The following is a 27,725-nucleotide window of genomic DNA, read 5'->3' on the forward strand; positions in this document are numbered from 1 at the left end:
TTTGGTATTTCTAATAAAAAGATGTTTGGGTCCTATCAATCTTCAACACCCAGTATGATGCCAACTACTCGATATCTTAGAAACGATTACTTAGGATTTTCTTAATATTTTTGAAAGAAATGTTTTGCAAACTTGAACTCGTGGCAGTGCGGTTTGCGGCGCCGATCGTCTGAGCGTATGATATGGTATGTGTATGTATGTTTTGTATTATGAACTGAGGATTCGATTTCTTCAAAATATTTTGATATATCTTTAATTCCGTACATCAAACTAATTTTCAACGGATTCCATAGTCTCTCGAATTCTTTGTCTAGGACGTCTGGTCACTTTAGGATTGAGGATAGGCCACATTTTAATCCTCAGTTTTAAATGAATCATAAAAAATCCATTGGCGTAACTACAGGGGGGCTAGGGGGGGCTATAGCCCCCCCTAGAAATCCTACGACTTTGTATGAGTATGGCACATATCAAGCGCTCTGATCATATCTGGGCGTAACTGCAAATAATGAATTCTTATCATCTCTCTCTACAGTGGGTTGAATATATTTTATCATGTTTTCTAACTTCGAAAAATTGATATTATCTTGGGTTAGGAATGCACGAAGGATATTACGCTCCCTTTATTCTCAGCCAAACATTGAATTGCTTAAGGTGAATTGCGTACGAATCTAATTTCCAAAGTAAATTACACTTTCGAAGGAACATAACGCCAAAACACAACTCGTTTTCAGTACGCACAAAAATGTTTTTTAGATGTGCTTATCACCTATGCATTGACATTCGTGCTGCAAAAATGAGAAATGAGCCAAGGTGAGAGATGACGAGCATGGTTACAGTCATTTTGGTACTCTGTCGAAATAAATGTTGGAGTTGGACTAGTATTTTCATGCTGATTCAATGCTGATTTAATAAATAATAGAAGTAACAGATTAACAGAACAAATACTATAACTGAGATTTTGATTGAATAAAGAAAATTCAAGTTAAATAATAAACTGCCTGTAATAGTAGACAACATGAGAAATACAATTGTTTAACTTGAGCAGGAGACACAGGATGCTTAGGTTACCGAAGAATTTCTAACAAATCTTGACTTTTATTTATCAGCAAATCATCAACTCTTTAAGATTTTTATGGTTACATTGCGTTGCATTGCATTGCGAGTATTTTTTTAAAGTTTGCTTATGACCTCTAGCTTTCCAACATAACCCTTACAAATGCATGGCATTTCTAAAAGGTTTGTCAAGAGAAACCTTCCGATATTGTGATAGCTGAGTACAACGTATCATTTTAAAGGCATTTCTTCCTGCAGATTTTTCTGGTAAAGTTTTCAAGCGATGTTGCTGCTATTTCCCGAATTTCCAATTATCGTAATAATCCGAAAAAAAAAATCCATAATCCTTGAAAACCAAAAAAAAGTTCGGTGAACCCTGAAATTTCAAGGAGAGGCAACTAAAATGTAAGAAGACAGAAACACCGTCTTCGACCAGAGGTCGTACAGACTGAGCACTTAGCACTTAGCATGAGACAACGGACAGGACACCCAACACCCAGTGGACCAGTGTAGAATTTTTCGATCACGAAAAGTTTCCTCCCTACCGAGGGGAATCGAACCCATACTCCCTAGCACATGCGTCTAGACGATTGACGTCGCTAACCGCACGGCCATGAAGCCCACAATAATTTGAAATTATTTCTGATAGATATGTAAAACTCGAAAGTCTTATGTATTTAAAGCTCTTAAGTTTTTCAAAGTTATTGGGAATCCCACAACATTTCTAGATTTTTATGTCAGAGTTGTTCAAGTCGTCACTGGATGTATTGAAATAGCTGTTTGGTAGGCCAACTTGCGGACAGTTGAACAAAAACAATAACTTTTTTGTGTTTGACTGTAAGAATAGAAAAAAGTTAGCCCCCCCTAGAATTTTTCCTTAGTTACGCCAATGAAAAAATCTATGAAATAAAGGTTACTTCACTTTTGTGAATTTCATTAATAATATACCGCAATTACCACAATTAAGTGTTAAGTGGCAGCTAAGTGGCAGAAAATTAACTATTGGTATTTTTTATTCAATTAAATACTTGAAAGATTATAACGAAGAAAATACGAATGTTTCTATGAAGGTTTATTAAAATTTAATAGACTTCAAATCGGGTACTCGATTGATTCAAGTACACCAATTCGATACTTACTTGGTATCGGGTATCAAAGTATCGATTCCAAAAGTACTTGGTATCGAAGCAAAAGTATCGAGTATTTACTCGTATTCACTAGTATCGATTCATACCTAGCTGAATGGCTCATGATCACAGGATACCGGTTTCGGAAGAGGTTTCACCATAGGGCACTGCACGGACTGCTTTGTCTCTTTCTCACTGCAAAGAAATTAGAAAACAACAAGGCCAGTAAACTTCAAAATTTATGGGGAACAAAAGAGAAAGATAGAGTTTCCGTGCAGTGCCCTATTGGGGAAATTCCTGAAGGAGAAGGCTGGATCTACCGGATCTACTAGATTGTGTGGAGTTTGAGTAAAATACCTCCAGCGCTTGTTCATAGATTCACACCTCATCGTGTCAACCTGTGAGCAGCAAGCCATGGATCGGCCTCTTCTTGTTAGATCTCCGTGGCGTGCACACCCATCTTTGGAGAGCGGCTGTCATATTATTTCGTTCCGGCCATTTAGGGCCACACATATCGTAAAGCTTAATAGTTTCCATTATTCTTGATGGACAGACACTCAACCGGTGACCCGTTGAAATGAGATTGAGCTTCAGATTTGCATTGATCTGTGAAAATGATTGACAGGTGAAAGAGTAGTATTGGTTACGCAATTGCATACCCGGACGCGTGTCTTAGTTTTATGGGCAGCTTCCGCTGCAGAGGAACTTCTCATCAGAGTAGGATAGATCTTTTACCGGTGATTTTCTGACTACTCTGCTATCAAGTATTGTTGAATTACACGAGAAAGTGAAACAAATGACGTGAGACGACGATATGTGTTCGAAACGGGGAAGGGTCGTTTGGCCGAAACCCATTCGGCCGAATGCCACTAGGCTGAACAAACCATTAGGCCGAAACCCATCTGGCCAAAAGTCATTTGGCCGAACGGGTCATCCGGCCGAATAGGTAATTTGGCTGAATAGGATATTTGGCCGAATATGACATTTGGACGAATAGGACGTTTGGCCGAATAGGTCATTTGACCGAACATGTAATTTGGCCGAACAGGTCATATTAGTGAGAAGTGGGAAATTGGGAGTGAGAATTGAGACATCTTACTTCTCACTCTTCATTTCTCACATCTCATTGTAAAAAATCAGACGTCTTACTCCTCACTTCGCACTACTCACATTTTACAATAATAAGTGGGGAATAAGTAGGGAGAAGTGAGAGTCTCACTTTTCACACCTCCTTTCTCACTTTTCAAATAAACGATTCAGCCAAAAGTCCTATTCGGCCAAATGTACTGTTCGGCCAAATGTCCTGTTCGGCCAAATGTCCTGTTCGGCCAAATTTACTATTCGGCCAAATGTCCTATTCGACCAAATTATCTATTCGGCCAAATGTCCTATTCGGCCAAATGTCCTATTCGGCCAAATGGTCTATTAGGCTATATGACCCTTTCGACCAAATGACTTTCGGCCTAATGGTCTGTTCGGTCAAACAACTTTCGGCCTAGAGGTCTTCGGCCAAATGGCATTCGGTTAAACGGCCCTTCCCCGTTCGAATCAAGGCCATTCTAAATACATTTTATGTTAAATATATAGTCTGATAATGGACTGATTGATAGGCATCCGCATTACAGATAACAATTAAAACCCTTTATTTTTCATTATGTTTAGAACAATTGTTTGATTGTTTTGGGGCTCAGTTTTCAAAATCGTTTCAAAGGATATCATTAACGCTTTACCGTCATGTGAGATGGGTAACAATTTAAACAACTTCGAATGCCTGTAGGATGGGTTAAATGAATCGGGGAGTATCACTCCCTAGGCACATTGTCACACACGATGAGGGTATGTAGAATGATAAATATAATAACTTTCAAAGGTAGCGCACCAATTTCAAGCGTATATATTTGGTATATGCAAATGCAAATGCAAATCAAACGATCATAAGAAACTCAAATGAATATGAGAAACATTGAAAACGTTACTTGGGTTGTCATATAAGAGGCTAGTCTATAATGAACCAAAACTCTATTTTTAAATTATATGATTTGACTTATTCTAAATCAAGATTCAGCTCCACTAAGGCAGAGAGGTAGTATAGAAGGAGGTACCACTAAATGTTGTTGAATCCGCCGTGGCTTAACATGAAGTAGTACTAGGAGTGGTACTAGATGTTGTTTCAGTAGTACTAGTTGTGCTTTCCGTAGTACTCGTTGTGCATTCAGTGGTACTAGTTGTGCTTTCTGTGGTACTAGTTGTGCTTTCTGTAGTACTCGTAGTACTATCAGTAGTACTAGTAGTACTATCAGTTGTACTTGTAGTACTATCAGTAGTACTAGTAGTACTATCAGTAGTACTAGTTGTGCATTCTGTGGTACTCGTAGTACTATCAGTAGTACTAGTTGTACTATCAGTAGTACTAGTTGTGCTTTCCGTAGTGCTAGTTGTGCTTTCAGTAGTACTGGTAGTACTTTCTGTAGTACTGGTTGTACTTTCTGGAGTACTAGTTGTGCTTTCCGTAGTGCTAGTTGTGCTTTCAGTAGTACTAGTTGTACTTTCTGGAGTACTAGTAGTACTATCAGTAGTACTGGTAGTACAGTCAGTAGTAGATGTAGTATCGGTAGAAGTTGTAATAGGAGCAGCGGTTGTAGCAGTAGTTGTAGATTTACATTTGCACCGTCTCCAACAGCATTTCCGCTTCTTAGTAGTTAGCGCTTGTGTCGTAGTTGCTACAATGGGACATTCACAAACTGGCACACATGATCCGCATGGACCACGTGCATATCCATCTCTACAAAAGCATCCTGATACGCATACTGCGGAACAAAGATCACAATGATACACACTGTCGCAAGGTGTTTCACACATCGACCCACATATCCGAAACTCCTCATTTGGATCTTCACAATCTGTAATAGGAAAAAAAAAGTAAATTTTCTCAATTGTATGGTCATATTATATTACTCACTTGGTCTAGGACACACCCTCGCTTCGAAGACTTGCAAGTATAATAGAATCGTCACAACAATCGGCAATGACATTTTTTTTCATTAATTATTAGGGATTTTTAATTCGTGATTCGGCAATCGTTTTATATAGCGTCTAAAAATATACAATAAGGAAGAGTCAATTTTGATTCCCACATCTGGTTTGCCTTTGCATTTTCACCGATTCTAGTTTTTACCTCCAGCACGCTTTGTTTTGTCTCTACATGACTTCAATGGCAATATTTTAATAAGTTGCACACAAAATGAACTGCCGTTCATTTGAGCTTCCGTAAACGAGGAGTATATGATGTTGCATGATGTATGTGCGTATATAAATTAAAACTAAAATGTGATTAACTGCAAATATTTATTAGTGTCTTAGCTAATTATATTCTTTTATCATACCAGAGTTGAAAATATGTTCCATTTATAAATTCAAGCTTATTCAAAAGTATGTCAACAGCAAAAAGGATAGGCAAGTTTTTAGTTAAACTAGATCTATGAATTGAGATCTTCAGGAGCAAAAATGAAAAAAAGATTCGTTTATACATACTAACCTCAACTAAAACTCAAACACGATGCGAAACTTTGAAAAAAAAACAGATTAATCCACCTAGCGATGGTGGTGCCATTCTCGTCCGTTATAAAATTAAATGAGAAAAACGCATAAGATAGGTCAAAATAGCACTTAGCGGAATAGATTTCCTTATTTCTCATTTATTAACATTCATTTCAATGCATTGCAGCAATTTTACGTCAATAACTACGGAACACAATGTCCGATCGATCTATTTTTCAATAGGATCTAACTAATAACGTACAAAAAAGTTTGTCTCACATTTTTTGTACACATACACACACACATACATACAGACATCACCTCAATTCGTCGTGCTGAGTCGATTGGTATATAACACTATGGGTCTCCGAGCCTTCTATAAAAAGTTCGGTTTTAGAGCAGTTCTATAGCCTTTCCGTATACTTGGAATGACTATGATTTACTTTTAGATGACCCACCTTTTGGCTTTTCGATGGAATCAATAAAGTAAATTATAAAAACGTAACTCGATCTCAGGCTAGTTTCGAAGCCGACGACATGTATCTCCAAGCCAGAGCGCTGATTAATTAGGAAAGAATCGGATACAAATTTGGTGGATCTGCTGAACACTCTGATTGATTAGAGCTCTGTGCCATGGTGAGATTCGGAAATGCCAAACGCAAGTAAATCAGATTAGAACTTCAGTACCGATGCAAATCAAAATCAGTGTTATGCCACTTTTTGTTGAAGTCAAAACTGATTGAGAGGCCATTTTGTTTTAGGCTAGGGTATAAACAGCGGTACCTCAATCTAAAAAGGCCTCACATTAAGTTTAAAAAATATCGGAATAAAAAGTATGGTTTGCAGGGAATTGACAAATTAAACCAATTAGATGGACTTTCATAACAAGATATAAACAAAAATAACATTGGAATTTCATTTAAAGTAGAGTATCTTTAAAATACCCTAATTTTGACTTTTCCTTGCACCAATTGTTGCGAATCTCGTAAGGTACACCGGGGCAAGATGAAATCCGGGGTAAGTTGAAATGGAAGCTGTAATTTAGATCGGAACTGATCGAATGCCCTGACTTTTTTTTTCAACAAACTACCCCCATAAACGCACCTTCTGACTGTTATTCCCGGAAGATAGCAGCTACTAAAAGCAATCCATGCCATTGTACATTTCTCGCCCTTTGCAGAAATAGGTCTCAACCCATCGGGGCAATTAGAAATGCGTGGTGCGTGACAAGTTGAAACATCGATTCAAAACGTCACCCTCGCAATTAAAAGTAGTTTTTTGCCGGAATTCAACACATTCCGTAAGTATATTCGGAAAACGCATTTCCCATATTCCAAGATAAATCCCTTTCAAAAAGTTCCAAACGCAGGGGCACTAGCTCTGATAATGCATTTTAACTTGTTTTACACAGCTGTGCGAAAAAATATGGCCCAGGCCCCAACACGAAATAAGCGAGAACAAAGCGCTTTATCGGCAGTTCTCGTTGGGGCTGCATATCCGATTCTGTTTTCATCGCACTTGTATACAAGATCGAATAACTTGTTTTCATGGCACAGTGTGTGCCTCGCTTTTACTGTTGTTCTGTCTGAGAGCATTTTCTGCAAACCCTGAACTTTGAGAAAAAAAATCGAAATTGTTGATAAATTCATCTAATCCAGATTTTTTTTTCAATTTTTAGTTTGAAATATTTATCCTTTATCGTAGAACAGCGGTTCTCAACCTTTTTCTTGATAGGTACCCCTTCAGACTGTTACATTCATTGAGGCCCCTCTATTGTTTCTCTCTGTAAATGAAAATAAGCATTGCTCATACGATAATATGGAAAATGGGCCTGAAAATTGAAAAAAAGCTTCCGTGCTTCGTGAAAAGAGCCTTCCTCCTCCTTCTTGTAGGGAGGCTTCAGAACCTCTTGAAAGGAAGCTTCTTCAGCTTCATCAAAAAATAATTTCGATCCTCTTGAAGGCAAACTTCAGAGTCTCTTGAAAAGACGTATCCGAGCCTCTACAAAAAATGTATCCGAGCCGTTAAACAGGATGTTTACGAGCCTCTTGAAAAGAGGCTTCAGAGTCTCTTAAAAGGAAGCTTCCAACCTCTAGAAAGGAGGCTTCCTAGATTCTAGAAAAGATGCTTCCAAGCCTCAAAAAAGAAGAATTCCGAGCCTCTTGAAAGGAGGCTTCCAAGCCTCTATAATGGAAACATCCAAGCCTCTAGAAAGGAGGCTTACAAGCCTCTAGAAAGGAGGTTTCCAAGCCTCTAGAAAGGAGGCTTTCAAGCCTCTAGAAAGGAGGCTTACAAACTTTTTGGAAAAAGTTTACGACCCTGTTGAGAAAAGGCTTATTGATAGGAGGCTTCCGAGCCTCTTGAAAGGAGGCTTCCGAGCCTCTTGAAAGGAGGCTTCCGAGCCTCTTGAAAGGAGGCTTCCGAGCCTCTTGAAAGGAGGCTTCGAGCCTCTTGAAAGGATGCTTCCTGGAGCCTCTTGAAAGGATGCTTCCAGTCTCTTGAAAGGAGGCTTCTGAGCCTCTTGAAAGGAGGCTTCTGAGCCTCTTGAAAGGAGGCTTCCAGGCCTCTTGAAAGGAGGCTTCCAGGCCTCTTGAAAGGAGGCTTCCGAGCCTCTTGAAAGGAGGCTTCTGAGCCTCTTGAAAGGAGGCTTCCAGCCTCTTGAAAGGAGGCTTGAGCCTCTTGAAAGGAGGCTTCCGAGCCTCTTGAAAGGAGGCTTCCAGGCCTCTTGAAAGGAGGCTGGAGCCTCTTGAAAGGAGGCTCTGAGCCTCTTGAAAGGAGGCTTGAGCCTCTTGAAAGGAGGCTTCCAGCCTCTTGAAAGGAGGCTTCCGAGCCTCTTGAAAGGAGGCTTCTGAGCCTCTTGAAAGGAGGCTTCTGAGCCTCTTGAAAGGAGGCTTCCGAGCCTCTTGAAAGGAGGCTTCCGAGCCTCTTGAAAGGAGGCTTCCGAGCCTCTTGAAAGGAGGCTTCCAAGCCTCTTGAAAGGAGGCTTCCAAGCATCTTGAAAGGAGGCTTCCGAGCCTCTTGAAAGGAGGCTTCCGAGCCTCTTGAAAGGAGGCTTCCGAGCCTCTTGAAAGGAGGCTTCCGAGCCTCTTGAAAGGAGGCTTCCGAGCCTCTTGAAAGGAGGCTTCCGAGCCTCTTGAAAGGAGGCTTCCGAGCCTCTTGAAAGGAGGCTTCCGAGCCTCTTGAAAGGAGACTTCCCAGCCTCTTGAAAGGAGACTTCCGAACCTCTTGAAAGGAGGCTTCCGAGGCTCTTCAAAGGAGGCTTCCATGCCTCTTGAAAGGAGGCTTCCGAACCTCTTGAAAGGAGGCTTCCGAACCTCTTGAAAGGAGGCTTCCGAGGCTCATCAAAGGAGGCTTTCAATCCTCTAGAAAGGAGGCTCCCAAACCTTAAAAAAAGGTTTCCGAACCCCTTGAAAGTAAGCTTAACAGAAAGCATACGAATTTCTTGAAAAGGTTTTCAATCCTTTCTCAACGAAGCTACTGAGCTTTTCGGAAAAGCCTTCATGCCTCTCAAATTGAGGTTTACAGACCTCTACATTAGGGTGTCCCAAAATTGGACCAATTCTGGGATTTTGGGGGCTCAACCTTCAAATGAAAGCTTAGGGTAAAACAAAAGAAAAATTGTTCTACGACAACTCTGGGAAATGACGTTTAGGGGTGGCCCCGACGCGTTTTATGAAAAAAGTGCATTTTTATAGGTAACATCGAAAATACCGGTATATCGGAAAGAAATTCGATGAAACCCATCCATTTTATATTTTTTACATTTAACTTAGGGTCTATACTTTATGGTAAAACTTTGATACCGCATGTTTTAGGTCTATATATTTTTCACTGATGCTTTAAATGCCCAAAAATAATGAATTTTTCTTAATATTTTTTTATTAATGCATCCAAAACGGGTATCCATCATAATGCTTTCGAAACTAGATATACATAGAAAGATGGGGAATTTTATAACGAATATTTTGCTAAAAATAGCAACCTTCTATCTCTATCCGTTTAAAAGTTATTCACGATTTACTGCAGCTTGGAAAAAGACTTTTTGAAATTTCGGATCTTAATACCTGGATCATGTTTAAGTAAAAAAACGCCTACTTTTCCATACCAACCAAATGAGCGCTTTAATAACCAATATAGTATTCATATGAGTTGCATAAAATTGATTTTAATACTTATTTGAGTGTTATAATGGAAACCCAACGATGGACCAGCAGTAACATGTCTGACTACAAATTGTTCAGTTAGTCTGGGTGAGTGCTCAAATAGATTGATGAATATGGTTTCAAAACTACCCATAGGTAGGTTCAGTTTTCGTGTCATGGTTTGTCGAGCTGTGCAATGTTTCTCGATAACATGGAAATTAGTTGTTTTGTGACCATCTTGATTTTTGCAAGAACGATCATGTGAAGCAAATCCAACTAGATCATTTTGATATCGATTTGTCATATTTTACGCCATATTGAAGCTCATTTTACGCCATTGCAAAAATAGCGTGTGCAACTAATTGCAAAACTCGATTTTATCAGCACTCGTAGTATTTATCTCATTCGGCAAGCCTCGTTGGATAAACGTACAACCATGCTGATTAAATCATCTTTTTGCAACTAGTTATACAAATTACTTATTATTATTTTATAATGCATATTGAAATATTTGGCATCTTGAATAACGTAGAGAAATATTTGACATTTGTTTGTTTGTTGATACCGGATGAGTGCCAATGTTTTTCAATGAATCAAAGCCTACTGTGATTGAAATACGTAAATATTTTCTACCTCTTGAATGTCAAAAAGGCACTCACTTGGCCGCCATTATCGAGCGCAAAATACTGGATTGAAGATGTCAAGATTTACTCTTTTTTCAGTATCCCCTCGGGGGTACAGAAATGAGTTCATATTTATTGTACGTCGAATATAGTAGTGTTTAATATCAATTCATACACACATCCTATCATTTGAAGGTTGAGCCCCCAAAATCCCAGACTTGGTCCAATTTTGGGACACCCTACTCTACATTCTAGTCTCTAGTCTAGTCTCAAAGTTTCTTTTAGATCTTTGGTTGCACAGCCCTTCATACACTATGCTGGTTGTAGTGGGCAGAATTCAATAGATTTTGATTTACTGATCGGTATACATATTACGTACAATACAATGTTTTAGAATCTAAAAATACATAATTATCAAAACTGTATCAACAAGTTTTATTGGAAAAGCAATACATCCGCCATTATACTTTTTGGTTCAAGGTACCCCCTGAAGCTGGCAAAGGTACCCCTAGGGGTACATGTACCCCAGGTTGAGAACCGCTGGCGTAGTAGATGGTAGAAGAGTATGGAATGTGTCTACTGCGAGTGAATTTGCATATGCATCATGCAAACAGTAATTAAACTTTGGTGATTACAATTGAGGGGATTAGAAGCAGAGGGACATTTTTTGTCAAAATTTAGTTAACTATATCAAAAAAATTGGCCCTCCTTAGCCTAGCAATAAGATGCACGGATATAAAGCAAGACCATGCTGAGGGTGGCTGAGTTCGATTCCCGATACCGGTCTAGGAAATTTTCGGTTTGGAAAATGTCTCGATTTCCCTGGACATAAAAGTATCATCGTGTTTACCTCATATACGAATGCAAAACTGGTAACTTGGCTTAGGAACCTTGCAATTAATAACTGTGGAAGTGCTGAATGAACACTAAGCTGCGAGGCGACAATGTCCCAGTGGGGGATGTAATGCCAATAAGAAGAAGATAAACAATTCTATGGTTCTATAGCTTTGCGGTAATATGCTGATAAAGTTTGTACGATGTTAATAATAAATGTAAAAGTTCACAGAAAATTGGTATTTTTTTAACCTTCATACAATTTGTATGGAACGAAAAAAAATTTAAAAACTTTGCACCATTTTTCTCAAAACTACGTTTTTGTCACTTACACCCCTCTGCGTTTGGTCACCTCAATTACAAATACTCTCAGAAATAATTCGCTCGCGCTAGTGAATTGGCTTGCATAATCTGACGTAGCCTCTAGAATCAGAGTCAATTGGCTATCATCTGGACGAGAAGGCTAAAAAACACTGCATTTCTGAATTCAATTCGTATTGCTTAAATTACGAATTCTGTTCCGATAGAGGGAGTACAAAACTAGTTCGTGAAACATGAAACGTCTTACATTCATATTTACGGAAATGTCTGCTTCATTTATTATTTTCTTTACTGATTACCAATTCACTGATCACAATATTTTTTATTGAAAGTTTATTTAACTGGTGTCATGAAACGCATGTCGATCATAAATTAGTGCAATGCAAAATATGTATAACCGTTATTCGCTTTCTTCTGAAATAGTTTCGTTGTCTAAATAAATACCGTTATGCAGCACATTTGATAAAACAGTTCTGCATACTTGGGGGTAGATTTTTTTTGCAAATGTTTGCGGAAAACAGACATTCAAATTAGCGCAATCGCACGTCCAAAAGTAATAAGCCTGAATGCTTTCGAGGATAGCCTATAAAAACATAGCCGATCCTCAGGTGGGAGTTTCACTATGAGATCGACAATTGTGGTTGTTTTTATTCTAACTCTGGTGGATTTTTTCGATGCAAGAGTGTATCGAAGAAAGGGTTAGTCGAATTGAAGTGGCGAAGAAGTACTAGGAAAAAAAAGTAAATATTTAATCAATTGCAGATAATTGTGATGACCCGAACGAGATATATCAAATATGCGGCTCGATGTGCGAAAAATCCTGCGACAACTTGTATGACTACGATTACGACCTGTGCCCAGCTGTGTGCGTCTCGGGATGCTTTTGTAGAGAAGGTTTTGTTCGTGATTCATATGGAACTTGCGTGCTAGCTTATGAGTGCCCGGTTTTAACGGTCGGGAGTAAGCTGTGTAACACTAGAAAGAAGAAAAAATCCCATAAGCGACCATGTAAATGCAAGACAACCACTGCTACAGAAGATTCTTGTGAATGTGATACTACAGTCACAGAAGGATGCACAATTATTGAAAGTTCAACTACTTCTGCTCCTACTACTCCCACTACTTCTACTACTACTGATCCCACTACAACCACTACTACTACTACTACTACTTCTGCTCCTACTACTACCACTACTTCTACTACTACTACATCTACTACAGCTGATCCTACTACCACTACTTCTACTACTACTGAAGCTACTACTACTTCTACAGAGTCTACTACTACTACTGATTCTACTACTACTACTGATCCTACTACAACTACTGATCCAATCACTACTACTGATCCTTCTACTACTACTGTATCTACTACTACGACTGGATCATGTGGAAATTCCACTACTACAACTGAAACTTCTTCACTCTCTGGTAGTTCAACTACAACAACGGAAGCATTGTTCGAAAGTTCCACCACAACTGACGGTAGCTCTACTACCGCAAGTGCAACGTTAGACCCACGTGTAATACTTGCTCTAAATGAAGCAATAGCTCGAAGAGCATTTTTCAATTTTTTCACCACAACCGAAGCGAGTTCTACTACCACAGATGCAGCGCTGGACCCACGCGTGATACTTGCTCTAGAGGTAGCATTAGCTCAAAGTGCATCGTCCAAACTTTTCTTTCCAGCTGGAATTAGTTCCACTGCCAAAAGTACAACATTGGATCCACGAGTTGTACTAGCTCTAAACGCGGCAAGAGCTCAAAGTGCATCATTAGTTTCAGGTGCATCAACTAGAATAGATACTACTACTGAATCTCATAATCCCAGCAGTCGTTCTACTACCACGATTGCAACACTAAATCCAGACGCAGCAGTAGCTTCCAAGGTTGCTGTAGCACCAAGTGGACCAATAGCTCCAGGTGTTTCTTCTTCCACTACGCAAGCTTCGACACTTCCTACTGGTAGAACAGTTGCAGCATTCGATCCGAATATGGCAATAGCCGCAATTTCTGGTATGAAAGGTGCTTCAGTAGTTCCGAGTGCTGAGCAAGCTTCAAAGACTGGTGCAGTACCATGCGCAGCTGTTGTGCCGAATGTGTATCCTTCTCCAGCTGGTGCTGCAGCGATGGATCCAAATATGGCAGTAACACCAGGAATTGATTCTTCTACGGCAACAACTACTACAACTGCAACACCTTTACACTGTGGTCACTCGGATGTGAAAGGTGCAGCACAGGATCCAGCTGCCCCTAGAGTATCTCCTTACCGGTGTGCCTGTTGTGGCTCAAAAACATGCCATTCCTCTAATAACAAACATGCACCGCAAGCACACAGCAATGTGCTAGCTGCAATTGCCGCGGTTCATCCGAAAACAGCAGTAGCTTCAAGTGCAGCAATAGCTCAGGATCCAGCTGTGTGCTCTCATGACATTACCACAACAGTAGCACCATCATTGTGTGAAAATTCTTTAACGACGACAGAGTTGCCTGCGTGTGTTACCACAACTGAAACTCCACGGCAGTGTGTATGCTGTAGTACAACAACTACAACTTCTGATCCATGTATAAGCTCTACTACTTCAACAGAATGTCCTAAGTTATGCGCTCGTTGTGCCACAACGACTCCAACACCTGCATCTTGTGTTTGCGTAACTACCACAACTCCTGCCCCAACAACAACAACCACTACCGCACCTTGCGTATCGCCATCCTGCAAATGCTGTTCTAGGATGAGATGAAGTTGTTCCTCAAAAATGATGACCGTTTCCGATCGGTGAGTGATTGTTAGCAGTGTTTATTCGCTGAATAGCAAAGTAATCTGTGATCTGTATTCGAAATAATAAAATTATATTATTATTTATTTATTATTTATTTATTATTATTATTTATTCAGACTAAGGCCGAAGTGGCCTGTGCGGTATGTAAGAGTATTCTCCATTCGGCTCGGTCCATGGCAACACGTCGCCAGCCACGCAGTCTACGGAGGGTCCGCAAGTCATCTTCCACCTGATCGATCCACCTTGCCCGCTGCGCACCTCGCCTTCTTGTGCCCGTCGGATCGTTGTCGAGAACCATTTTCACCGGGTTATTGTCCGACATTCTGGCTACGTGCCCGGCCCACCGCAGTCGTCCGATTTTCGCGGTGTGAACGATGGATGGTTCTCCCAACAGCTGATGCAACTCGTGGTTCATTCGCCTCCTCCATGTACCGTCCGCCATCTGCACCCCACCATAGATGGTACGCAGCACTTTCCTTTCGAAAACTCCGAGTGCGCGTTGGTCCTCCACGAGCATCGTCCAGGTCTCGTGTCCGTAGAGGACTACCGGTCTAATGAGCGTTTTGTAGATGGTCAGTTTGGTACGGCGGCGAACTCTATTCGATCGAAGCGTCTTGCGGAGTCCAAAGTATGCACGATTTCCAGCCACTATACGCCTCCGAATTTCTCTGCTGGTATCATTTTCGGCAGTCACCAGTGAGCCCAAGTACACAAATTCTTCTACCACCTCGATTTCATCACCACCGATGCCAACTCGCGGTGGGTGGCTCACATTGTCTTCTCTTGAACCTCTTCCTATCATGTACTTCGTCTTCGACGTGTTGATGACTAGTCCAATCCGCTTGGCTTCCCTCTTCAGTCTGATGTAGGCTTCCTCCATCTTCTCAAAGTTACGTGCCATAATATCTATGTCGTCGGCGAAGCCAAATAGCTGGACGGACTTATTGAAAATTGTGCCACTCGTGTTAATCCCTGCTCTTCGTATTACCCCTTCCAAAGCGATGTTGAATAGCAGACACGAAAGACCATCACCTTGCCGTAACCCTCTGCGGGTTTCGAAGGGACTCGAGAATGCGCCTGAAACTCGAACTACGCACATCACCCGATCCATCGTCGCTTTGATCAACCGTGTCAGTTTATCCGGAAATCCGTTTTCGTGCATTAGCTGCCATAGCTGGTCCCGATCGATTGTATCATATGCGGCTTTGAAGTCGATGAATAGATGATGTGTGGGCACGTTGTATTCGCGGCACTTCTGCAGTACTTGGCGAATGGCGAACACCTGGTCCGTGGTGGAGCGTTCGCCCATAAAACCCGCCTGGTACTGCCCCACGAACTCCCTTGCAATTGGTGCTAGTCGACGGCATAAAATTTGGGAGAGTACCTTGTAGGCGGCGTTCAGCAATGTGATTGCGCGGTAGTTGCTACAATCCAGCTTATCGCCCTTTTGTAGATGGGACACACGACACCTTCCATCCACTCCTGCGGCAAAACTTCCTCCTCCCAAATCTTGGTAATGACCCAGTGCAGCGCTCTAGCCAGTGCCTCACCACCGTGTTTAAATAGCTCTCCTGGTAATTGGTCAACCCCAGGGCTTTTTTGTTCTTCAGCCGACCAATCTCCTCCTGGATTTCCTGGAGATCCGGGGCCGGTAGAATTATGTCCTGCGCGCGTTCCCCTAGGTCCATCACCATACCGCCATCTTCGTCTGCCACATCGCCATTCAGGTGCTCTTCGTAGTGCTGCTGCCACCTTTGGATCACCTCACGCTCGTTCGTAAGAAGGTTCCCGTTTATGTCCTTACACATATCGGGCTGTGGCACGAAAATTATATTAATAATATTATAAAAAAAATAAACCAAAGTTTAAAATTATTCTTTTTTTTGTTTGACTGCTTGGTGAGACCGCTCACAACGTCAAATAAGAAATAACCCGCAGACAAGTTGGCAACCATTACCGCTCGCAGAAAATTGGATTTACATGAAGACAATTTCAATTTATGTTTTTTAAAGGGGGACTATGTTTTGTCAATAACTCCGCAGCGCAATAGCCGATGGAGCCAATTTTCTTTAGCATTTCCCTCGAATGTTAATACAGCGATCGTTCGCTAATTGGGATAAAAGCTCGCCTTAATTAGAATATGCCATGGGTAATTGAGGTGTTTTGATAAGCAAACATTATTATTTTCTTTCTGCATTGTACAAAACCAAATATTTCGAGCCAAATGTTTCAATCCCGTCAAAAGTGCATAAAAGTGATTTTTAATACTCTCCGGGTCTCCGGGCCTTCTATAAAAAAAATCGACTTAAGATTGATCCTATTATAGCCTCTGCGTAAAATTATTGTAAGAGAAGGGGAAAACGTATATTTATCATTGGAGTTAGTTATAGGGAGATTTGATCCCTTTCTGATTTCCGATGTATCACAGCCAAAATATAAATGAACGCGATTTCCACACAGACTCTCTAAGAAATATAGTATTTAACCATTTAACTTTACTTTATGACAGTCCTTTAATTATTGTGTTATTGATACACAATCGATTTTTTGGAGTGCTGTCAAAATCGACTTTTAAAATATTCGGGTGAAATTGATCCTCAGTTCAGAACTTGCTTTGATACAATTAGAAAGTGCCGTCAGATTTTTAAATATCTTTCCTTCAAAACGCGGAATTTCAAATTGCTGTGCGTATACATGAACGATTTTTGCTATTGAATGCAATTTAAAAATTTGGGGAGACTTATCCTCTTTCAATATCTACGCAATAAATATTTTTTCCTGCCAACCCTTCATCAAATCTGTCAAATCTACACAAAATTAGAAGCCTGGGAACAGATTTTTTTGCGCAAATTTTTTATGGACTAATGGGAACAAGTGACCCATATTGAGGAACAAAATCTCCAATCTATCCTAAAACTTTGATGGAATGTTGACATTTTCATCAGTACAGATCATCAAGCATATTTATGGCATTGTGCTGTGAAAACAGAAGCATTCGATCGTTGTTATGAAAAGTTGTTCAAATTTTGCGAGGCCAATAAAAAATCTTTAGGAAGGTCAAAACCCACAAACCGCCCTGCAGAATAAATAAGGTTGTCAATCAAAAATAACTCAACACATAACGGTCATTTGTCTAGAGGATCTATAAAAAATAGCTAGAACAAAACTACTTTAGTTCTCGATAAAACAGGGGTGATCAAGTCTCACCTTCCCTCCTACTGTTGATGGGCATCACTATTAGATCCTGTACACAACGAACACCTGGATGATGATCGTCTAAAATCCAAGGACGAGGCCAAATGGCAACAGGAGTAGTAATATGCGGAGAAGAAGGAGGACCCACCGGTTCATCTTGAATATATCGACATCGAGTTAAGTAAACATTGAGTAGGATAAATCCGTTGGCGAGGACTATCTGAGTGCCCGCGATCATGTTTGGAGCTGAATGTTGGATGAAACGATACCACTGAGGTATCGATACTTTTACTTTAAAGTAGTATCGTTGAAAGTATCGAACCACAAAATATGGAATTAAAAGTATCGATACATACTCGTTTCATATGAGTACTCATATATTTGAAGTAAAATTCAAAAATGATTGTATTTTTTGTCACTGTCAAGTATTTATTCATTATTTATGTTGAATGAAACACTAAAGAAATTAAGCATATTTCATTAGTATTTGTTCTTCTATACTTTAATTCATTTATCTTAAGAGTGAATTTAAAGCTTTTAAACTTTATTTCACGTAAAAATTTAATATTTAACCTATTGCATCGTTTGATCATCAAATATATTTTTGTATTTTAATCAAAAGATGTTTGTGTCCTATCAATCTTCAACGCAGTATGATGCCAATTACTCGATTTCTTAAGAACGATTACTTAGGATTTTTTTAATATTTTTGAAAGAAATGTTTTGCAAACTTGAACTCGTGGCCGTGTGGTTTGCGGCGCCGGTCGTCTGAGCGTATGGTATAGTATGTGTATGTATGTTATGTATTATGAACTGAGGATTCGATTTCATCAAAATATTCTGATATATCTTTTATTCCGTACATCATACTAATTTTCAACGGATTCCATAGTTTCTCGAATTCTTTGTCTAGGACTGTCCCGCATAACACAAGATGTCTGGTCACTTTAGAATTAAAGATATGCCATTTTAATCCTCAGTTTTAAATGAATCATAAAAATCCATTGGCGTAACTACAGGGGGCTAGGGCTATAGCCCCTAAAATCGACTTTGTATGAGTATGGCACATATCAAGCGCTCTGATCATATCTGGGCGTAACTGCAAATAATGAATTCTTATCATCTCTCTCTCTCTACAGTGAGTTTAATATATTTTATCATGTTTTCTAACTTCGAAAATTGATATTATCTTGGTTAGAATGCCGAAGGATATTACGCTCCTTTATTCTCAACCAAACTTGAATTGCTTAAGGTGAATTGCGTACGAATCTAATTTCCAAAGTAAATTACATTTCGAAGGAACATAACAAAGAACACAACTCGTTTTCAGTACGCACAAAATGTTTTTAGATGTGCTTATCACCTATGCATTGACATTTGTGCCAAAGAAGAAATGAGCAAGTGAGATGATGAGCATGGTTACAGTCATTTTGGTACTCTGTCGAAATAAATGTTGGATTGGACTAGTATTTTCATGCTGATTCAATGCTGATTGAATAAATAATAGAAGTAACAGATTAACAGAACAAATACTATAGCTGAGATTTTGATTGAATAAAGAACATTCAAGTTAAATAATAAACTGCCTGTAATAGTAGACAACATGAGAAATACAATTGTTTAACTTAGCAGGAGGCACAGGATGCTTAGGTTACCGAAGAATTTCTAACAAATCTTGACTTTTTTATCACAATCATCAACTCTTTAAGATTTTATGGTTACATTGGGTGCATTGCATTGCGAGTATTTTTTAAAGTGTTACTGACCTCGCCCAACATAACCCTACAAATGCATGGCATTTCTAAAAGATTGTCAAGAGAAACCTTCCGATATTGTGATAGCTGAGTACAACGTATCATTTGAAGGCATTTCTTCCTGCAGATTTCTCTGGTCAAGTTTTCAAGCGATGTTGCTGCTATTTCCGAATTTCCAATTATCTTGATAATCCGAAAAAAAATCCATAATCCTTGAAAATCGAAAAAGCTCGGTAAACCCTGAAATTTCAAGAGAGGTAATAAAATGTAAGAAGACAGGAACACCGTCTTCGAACAGAGGTCGTACAGACTGAGCACTTAGCACTTAGCATGAGACAACGGACAGGACACCAAACACCCAGTGGACCAGTGGAGAATTTTTCGATCACGAAAAGTTTCCTCCCTACCGAGGAATCGAACCCATACTCCTTAGCACATGCGTCTATACGATTGACGTCGCTAACCGCACGCCATGAAGCCCAAAATAACAAAAATTATTTCTAATGGATATTAAACTCGAAAGTCTTATGTATCTAAAGCTCTTAAGTTTTTTACGTATCGAAGTTATTGGGAATCCCACACATTTCTAGATTTTTATGTCAGAGCTGTTCAAGTCGTCACTGGATGTGAAATAGCTTTTTGAGGCAAACTTGCGGAAAGTTGAACAAAACAATAACTTTTTGTTTGACTGTAAGAATAGAAAAAGTTAGCCCCTAGAATTTTTCCTTAGTTACGCCAATGAAAAAATCTATGAAGTAAAGCTTACTTCACTTTTGTGAATTTCACTAATAGTATACCAATTAGCACAAATAAGTATTGAGCGGCAGAAAATTAATTATTGGTTTTTTATTCAAATTAAATACTTGAAAGATTATTACGAAGAAAATACGAATGTTTCTATATTAGGTTTATTAAATTTAATAGACTTTAAATCGGGTACTGATTGATTCAAGTACACCAATTCGATGCTTACTTGGTATCAGGTATCAAAGTATCGATTCCAAAAGTTCTTGGTATCGAAGCAAAAGTATCGAGTATTTACTCGTATTTACTAGTATCGATTCATACCTAGCTGAATGGCTCATGATCACAGGATACCGGTTTCGAAGAGGTTTACCATGGGCACTGCACGGACTGCTTTGTCTCTTTCTCACTGCAAAGAAATTAGAAAACAACAAGGCCAGTAAACTTCAAAATTTATGGAACAAAAGAAGATAGAGTTTCCGTGCAGTGCCCTATTGGGAAATTCTGAAGAGAAGGCTGGATCTACCGATCTATAGATGTGTGGAGTTTGAGTAAATACCTCAGCGCTTGTTCATAGATTCACACCTCATCATCAACGTGAGCAGAGCCATGGATCGGCCTCTTCTTTTCAGATTCCGTGCGTACCACCCATCTGGAGAGCGGCTGTCATATTATTTCGTTCCGGCCATTTAGGGCCACATATCAATAGCTTAATAGTTTCCATTATTCTGATGGACAGACACTCAACCGGTGACCCGTTAAATGAGATTGAGCTTCAGATTTGCATTGATCTGTGAAAATGATTGACAGTTGGAAGAGTAGTATGGTTACGCAATTGCATACCCGGCGTGTCTTAGTTTATGGCGCTTCCGCTGCAGAGGAACTTCGTCAGAGTAGATAGATCTTCTACCGGGATTTTCTGACTACTCTGCGATCAAGTATGTGAATTACGAAGTGAAAGACGTAGGGACGGAATGTGTTCGAAACGGGAAGGGTCGTTTGGACCCGAAACCCATTCGGCCGAATGCCACTAGGCTGAACATATCATTAGGCGAAACCATCTGGCCAAAAAGTCATTTGGTCGAACGGGTCATCCGGCCGAAAAGGTCATTTGGCTGAATAGGATATTTGGCCGAATATGACATTTGGACGAATAGGACGTTTGGCCGAATAGGTTTTGACCGAACATGTAATTTGGCCGAACAGGTCATATTAGTGAGAATGAAATTGGGAGTGAGTGGAATCTTACTTCTCTTCTTCATTTCTCATCTCATTGTAAAAATCAGACGTCTCACTTCTCACTTCACATACTCATTTTACAATAAGTGGAAATAAGTAATGAGAAGTGAGAGTCTCACTTTTCACACCTCCTTTCTCACAAATAAACATTCAGCCAAAATCTATTCGCGTCTTGCTGTCAATGTCCTGTTCGGCCAAATGTCCTTCGGCCAAATCTCTATTCGTGAAATGTCCTATTCGGCCAAATGCCTCTCGCCAAATTACCTATTCGGCCAACTATCCTCATTCGCCAAATGGTCTATTAGGCTATATGACCCTTTCGACCAAATGACTTTCAGGCTAATGGTCTGTTCGGTCACACAACTCGCCTGAGGCCGTCGCCAAATGCATTCGGTTAAACGGCCTTCCCGTTCGAATCAAGGCCATTCTAAATACATCTTATGTTAAATATATAGTCTGATAATGGACTGATTGATAGGCATCCGCATCACAGATAACAATTAAAACCCTTTATTTTTCATTATGTTTAGAACAATTGTTTGATTGTTTTGGGGCTCATTTTCAAATCGTTTCAAAGGATATCATTAACGCTTTACCGTCATGTGATGGGTCACAATTTAAACAACTTCGAATGCCTGTAGGATGGGTTAAATGAATCGGGGAATCACCCCTAGACACATTGTCACACACGATGAGGGTATGTAGAATGATAAATATAATAACTTAAAGGTAGCGCACCAATTTCAAGCGTATTATTTGGTATATGCAAATGCAAATCAAACGATCATAAAAACTCAAATGAATATGAGAAACATTGAAAACGTTGGGTTGTCATATAGAGGCATCTAGAATCAAAATCTATTTTAGATTTGACTTATTCTAAATCAAGATTCAGCTCCACTAAGGCAGAGAGGTAGTACAGAAGGAGGTACCACTCAATGTTGTTGAATCCGCGTGGCTTAACATGAAGTAGTACTAGAGTGGTACTAGATGTTGTTCAGTAGTACTAGTTGTGCTTTCGTAGTACTCGTTGTGCATTCATGTACTAGTTGTGCTTTCTGTGGTACTAGTTGTGCTTTCTGTAGTACTCGTGGTACTATCAGTTGTACTAGTAGTACTATCAGTAATGCTAGTAGTACTATCAGTAGTACTAGTTGTGCTTTCCGTAGTACTAGTTTGCATTCTGTGGTACTCGTAGTACTATCAGTAGTACTAGTTGTCTATCAGTAGTACTAGTTGCTTTCCGTAGTGCTAGTTGTGCTTCAGTAGTACTGGTAGTACTTTCTGTAGTACTGGTTGCTTTCTGGAGTACTAGTTGTGCTTTCCGTAGTGCTAGTTGTGCTTTCAGTAGTACTAGTCTACTTTCTGGTACTAGTAGTACTATCAGTAGTACTGTAGTACAGTCAGTAGTGATTAGTATCGTAGAAGTTGTAATAGGAGCAGCGTTGTAGCAGTAGTTGTAGATTTACATTTGCACCGTCTCCAACAGCATTTCCTTCTTAGAGTTGCGCTTGTCAGTGGTGCTACAATGGACATTCACAAGCACACACAGATCCAGCATGACCACGTGCATATCCATCTCTACAAAGATCCTGATACGCATACTGCGGAACAAAGATCACAATGATACAAACTGTCGCAAGGTGTTTCACACATCGACCCACATATCCGAAACTCCTCATTTGGTCTTCACAATCTGTAATAGGAAAAAAAGTAAATTTTCTCAATTGTATGGTCATATATATTACTCACTTGGTCTAGGACACACCCTCGCTTCGAAGACTTGAGTATAATAGAATCGTCACAACAATCGGCAAGACATTTTTTTTAATATTGGATTTTTAATTCGTGATTCGGCAATCGTTTTATATAGCGTCTAAAAATATACAATAAGGAAGAGTCAATTTTGTTCCCACATCTGGTTTGCTTTGCATTTTCACCGATTCTAGTTTTTACCTCCAGCACGCTTTTGTTTTGTCTCTACATGACTTCATGCATATTTTAATAAGTTGCACAAAATGAGCTGCCGTTCATTTGAGCTTAAACGAGGAGTATATGATGTTGCATGATGAATGTGCGTATATAAATTAAAACTAAATGTGATTAACTAAATATTTATTAGTGTCTTAGCTAATTATATTCTTTATCATACCAGAGTTGAAAATTGTTCCATTTATAAATTCAAGCTTATTCAAAAGTATGTCAACAGCAAAAGGATAGGCAAGTTTTTAGTTAAACTAGATCTATGAAGTGAGATCTTCAGGAGCAAAAATGGAAAAAGATTCGTTTATACATACCAACCTCAACTAAAACTCAAACACGATGTGAAACTTTGAAAAAAACAGATTAATCCACCTAGCGATGGTGGTGCCATTCTCGTCCGTTATAAAATTAAATGAGAAAAACGCATAAGATAGGTCAAAATAGCACTTAGCGGAATAGATTTCCTTATTTCTCATTTATTAACATTCATTTCAATGCATTGCAGCAATTTTACGTCAATAACTACGGAACACAATGTCCGATCGATCTATTTTTCAATAGGATCTAATAATAACGTACAAAAAGTTTATCTCACATTTTTGACACATACACACACACATACATACAGACATCACCTCAATTCGTCGTCTGAGTCGATTGGTATATAACACTATGGGTCTCCGAGCCTTCTATAGAAAGTTCGGTTTTAGAGGTTCTATAGCCTTCTATACTTGAACGACTATGATTTACTTTTGATGACCCACCTTTTGGCTTTTCATGGAATCAATAAAGTAAATTATAAAACGTAACTCGATCTCAGGCTAGTTTCAAGCCAACGACATGGATCTCCAAGCTCCAGAGCGCTGATTAATTAGGAAAGAATCGGATACAAATTTGGTGGATTTGCTGAACCCTCTGATTGAGAGCTCTTGCAATGGTGAGATTCCGGCCAAAACGCAAGTAAATCAGATTAGAACTTCAGTACGATGCAATCAAAATCAGTGTTGCACTTTTTGTTGAAGTCAAACTGATTGAGAGGCCATTTTGTTTTAGGCTAGGGTATAAACAGCGGTACCTCAATAAAAAGGCCTCACATTAAGTTTAAAAATATCGGAATAAAAAGTATGGTTTGCAGGAATTGACAAATTAAACCAATTAGATGGACTTTCATAACAAGATATAAACAAAAATAACATTGAATTTCATTTAAAGTAGAGTATCTTTAAAATACCTAATTTTGACTTTTCCTTGCACCAATTGTTGCGAATCTCAGGTACACCGAAGGTGAAATCAAGGGTAGTTGAAATGGAAGCTGTAATTTAGATCGGAACTGATCGAATGCCCTGACTTTTTTTCAACAAACTACCCCATAAACGCACCTTCTGACTGTTATTCCCGGAAGATAGGCACTACTAAAAGCAATCCATATTGTACATTTCTCGCCCTTTGCAGAAATAGGTCTCAACCCATCGGGCAATTAGAATGCGTGGTGCGTGACAAGTTGAAACATCGATTCAAAACGTCACCCTCGCAATTAAAAGTAGTTTTTGCCGAATTCAACTTCCGTAAGTATATTCGGAAAACGCATTTCCATATTCCAAGATAAATCCTTTCAAAAAGTTCCAAACGCAGGACTAGCTCTGATAATGCATTTTAAGTTTTACACAGCTGTCGAAAAAATGGCCCAGGCCAACACGAAATAAGCGAGAAAGCGCTTTATCGCAGTTCTCGTTGGGGCTGCATATCCGATTCTGTTTTCATCGCACTTGTATACAAGATCGAATAATTGTTTTTGGCACAGTGTCCTCGCTTTTACTGTTCTGTCTGAGAGCATTTCTCAACCCTGAACTTTGAGAAAAAATCGAAATTGTTGATAAATTCATCTAATCCAGATTTTTTTCAATTTTTAGTTTGAAATATTTATCCTTTATCGTAGAACAGCGGTTCTCAACCTTTTCTTGATAGGTACCCTTCAGACTGTTACATTCATTGAGGCCCTCTATTGTTTTTCTGTAAATGAAAATAAGCTTTGCTCATAAGATATGAAAATGGACCTGAAAATTGAAAAAAGCTTCCGTGCTTCGTGAAAAGAGCCTTCCTCCTCCTTCTTGTAGGGAGGCTTCAGAACCTCTTGAAAGGAAGCTTCTTCAGCTTCATCAAAATAATTTATCCTCTTGAACAAACTTGAGTCTCTTGAAAAGACGTATCCGAGCCTTTATAGGCAAAACAGGTGTTTGAGCCTCTGAAAAACTTCGAGTCTCTTAAAGGCTTTACTAGAGGCTTCCTAGATTCTAGAAAAGATGCTTCAAGCCTCAAAAAGAAGAATTCGAGCCTCTTGAAAGGAGGCTTCCAAGCCTCTATAATGGAAACATCGCTCTAGAAAGGAGGCACAAGCCTCAGAAAGGAGGTTTCCAGCCTCTAGAAGAGGCCTTCAGCTCTACAGAGGCTTACAAACTTTTTCAAATAAGTTTTGACCCTGTTGAGAAGAAGCTAGTGATGGAGGCTTTGAGCCTCTTGAAGGAGGCTTCCGAGCCTCTTGAAAGGAGCTTCAGCCTCTTGAAAGGAGGCTTCGAGCCTCTTGAAAGGAGGCTTCGAGCCTCTTGAAGGATGCTTCGAGCCTTGAAGGAGCTTCGAGGTCTCTTGAAAGGAGGCTTGAGCCTCTTGAAGGAGGCCCAGGCCTCTTGAAGGCTTCAGGCCTCTTGAAAGGAGGCTCTGAGCCTCTTGAAAGGAGGCTCTAGAGCCTCTTGAAAGGACTGGCCTCTGAAGGCCCTCTTGAAAGGAGGCTTGAGCTCTGAAAGGACTGGCCTCTTGAGGAGGCAGGGAGGCTGAGCCTCAGAGGAGGCCGGCTTGAAGGCTGAGCTGAAAGGGGCTTCAGGCCTCTTAAGGAGGCCGGCCTCAGGAGGCTGAGCCTCTTGAAAGGAGGCTTCGAGCCTCTTGAAAGGAGGCCCGGCCTCTTGAAAGGGGCTGAGGCCTCTTGAAGGAGGCTGGCCTCTGGGAGGAGCTGAGCCTCTTGAAGGAGGCTTGAGCCTCTCTTGAAGGCCTCTGAAGGCCTCTTGAAAGGAGGCTTGAGCCCTCTTGAAAGGAGGCTTCGAGCCTCGAAAGGCTTCCAGCCTGAAAGGAGACTTCCCAGCCTCTTGAAGGAGACTTGAACCTCTTGAAAGGAGGCTCTCCAAAGGCTTCCATGCCTCTTGAAAGGAGGCTTCCGAACCTCTTTGAAAGGAGGCTGAACCTCTTGAAAGGAGGTTTCTGAGGCTCATCAAAGGAGGCTTTCAATCCTCTAGAAAGGAGGCTCAAACCAAAAAAAGTTTCTGAACCCCTTGAAAGTAAGCTTAACAGAAAGCATGAATTTCTTGAAAAGGTTTTCAATCCTCTCAACGAAGCTACTGAGCTTTTGGAAAAGCCTTTGCCTCTCAAATTGAGGTTTACAGACCTCTACATTAGGTGTCCCAAATTGACCAATTCTGGGATTTTGGCTCAACCTTAAATGAAAGCTTAGGGTAAAACAAAAGAAAATTGTTCTACGACAACTCTGGGAAATGACGTTTAGGTGGCTGACGTTTTATGAAAAAAGTCATTTTATAGGTAACATCGAAAATACGGTATATCGGAAAGAAATTCATGAAACCCATCCATTTTATATTTTTTACATTTAACTTAGGGTCTTTTTATATGTAAACTTTGATACCGCATGTTTTAGGTCTATATTTTTCACTGATGCTTTAAATGTCCAAAAATAATGAATTTTTCTTAATATTTTTTATTAATCATAAACGGTATCCATCATAATGCTTTAAAACTAGATATACATAGAAAGATGGGAATTTTATAACGAATATTTTGCTAAAAGCAACCTTCTATCTCTATCCGTTTAAAGTTATTCACGATTTACTGCAGCTTGAAAAAGACTTTTGAAATTTCGGATCTTAATACCTGGATCATGTTTAAGTAAAAACGCCTACTTTTCCATACCAACCAAATGAGCGCTTTAATAACCAATATAGTATTCATATGGTTGCATAAAATGATTTTAATACTTATTTGAGTGTTATAATGGAAACCCAACGATGGACCAGCAGTAACATGTCTGACTCAAATTGTTAGTTAGTCTGGGTGAGTGCTCAAATAGATTGATGAATATGGTTTCAAAACTACCCATAGGTAGGTTCAGTTTTCGTGTCATGGTTTGTCAGGCTGTAATGTTTCTCGATAACATGGAAATTAGTTGTTTTTGACCATCTTGATTTTTGCAAGAACGATCATGTGAAGCAAATCCAACTAGATCATTTTGATATCGATTTGTCATATTTTACGCCATATTGAAGCTCATTTTACGCCATTGCAAAATAGTGTAGTGCAACTATGCAAAACTCGATTTTATCAGCACTCGTAGTAT

General features: G+C 39.6%; 1 protein-coding gene across 1 annotated transcript in view; it reads right to left on the reverse strand.

Moving 5' to 3' along the window:
* The window catches only part of LOC134209206 (mucin-5AC-like), a 114,689-nt gene that overhangs the window by 36,065 nt on the left and 50,899 nt on the right, over positions 1–27,725 (reverse strand). Inside the window, exons 8-10 of the mRNA XM_062685198.1 lie at positions 22,819–22,930; positions 12,749–13,017; positions 4,328–4,900 (exon numbers count right to left, since the gene is read on the reverse strand). Coding sequence (XP_062541182.1) covers positions 4,328–4,900; positions 12,749–13,017; positions 22,819–22,930 — 954 coding nt within the window. The remainder of the gene's footprint in view (positions 1–4,327; positions 4,901–12,748; positions 13,018–22,818; positions 22,931–27,725) is intronic.

This window comes from Armigeres subalbatus, chromosome 2 (assembly GCF_024139115.2).
Source record: "Armigeres subalbatus isolate Guangzhou_Male chromosome 2, GZ_Asu_2, whole genome shotgun sequence".
Taxonomy (NCBI): Eukaryota; Metazoa; Arthropoda; class Insecta; order Diptera; family Culicidae; genus Armigeres; species Armigeres subalbatus.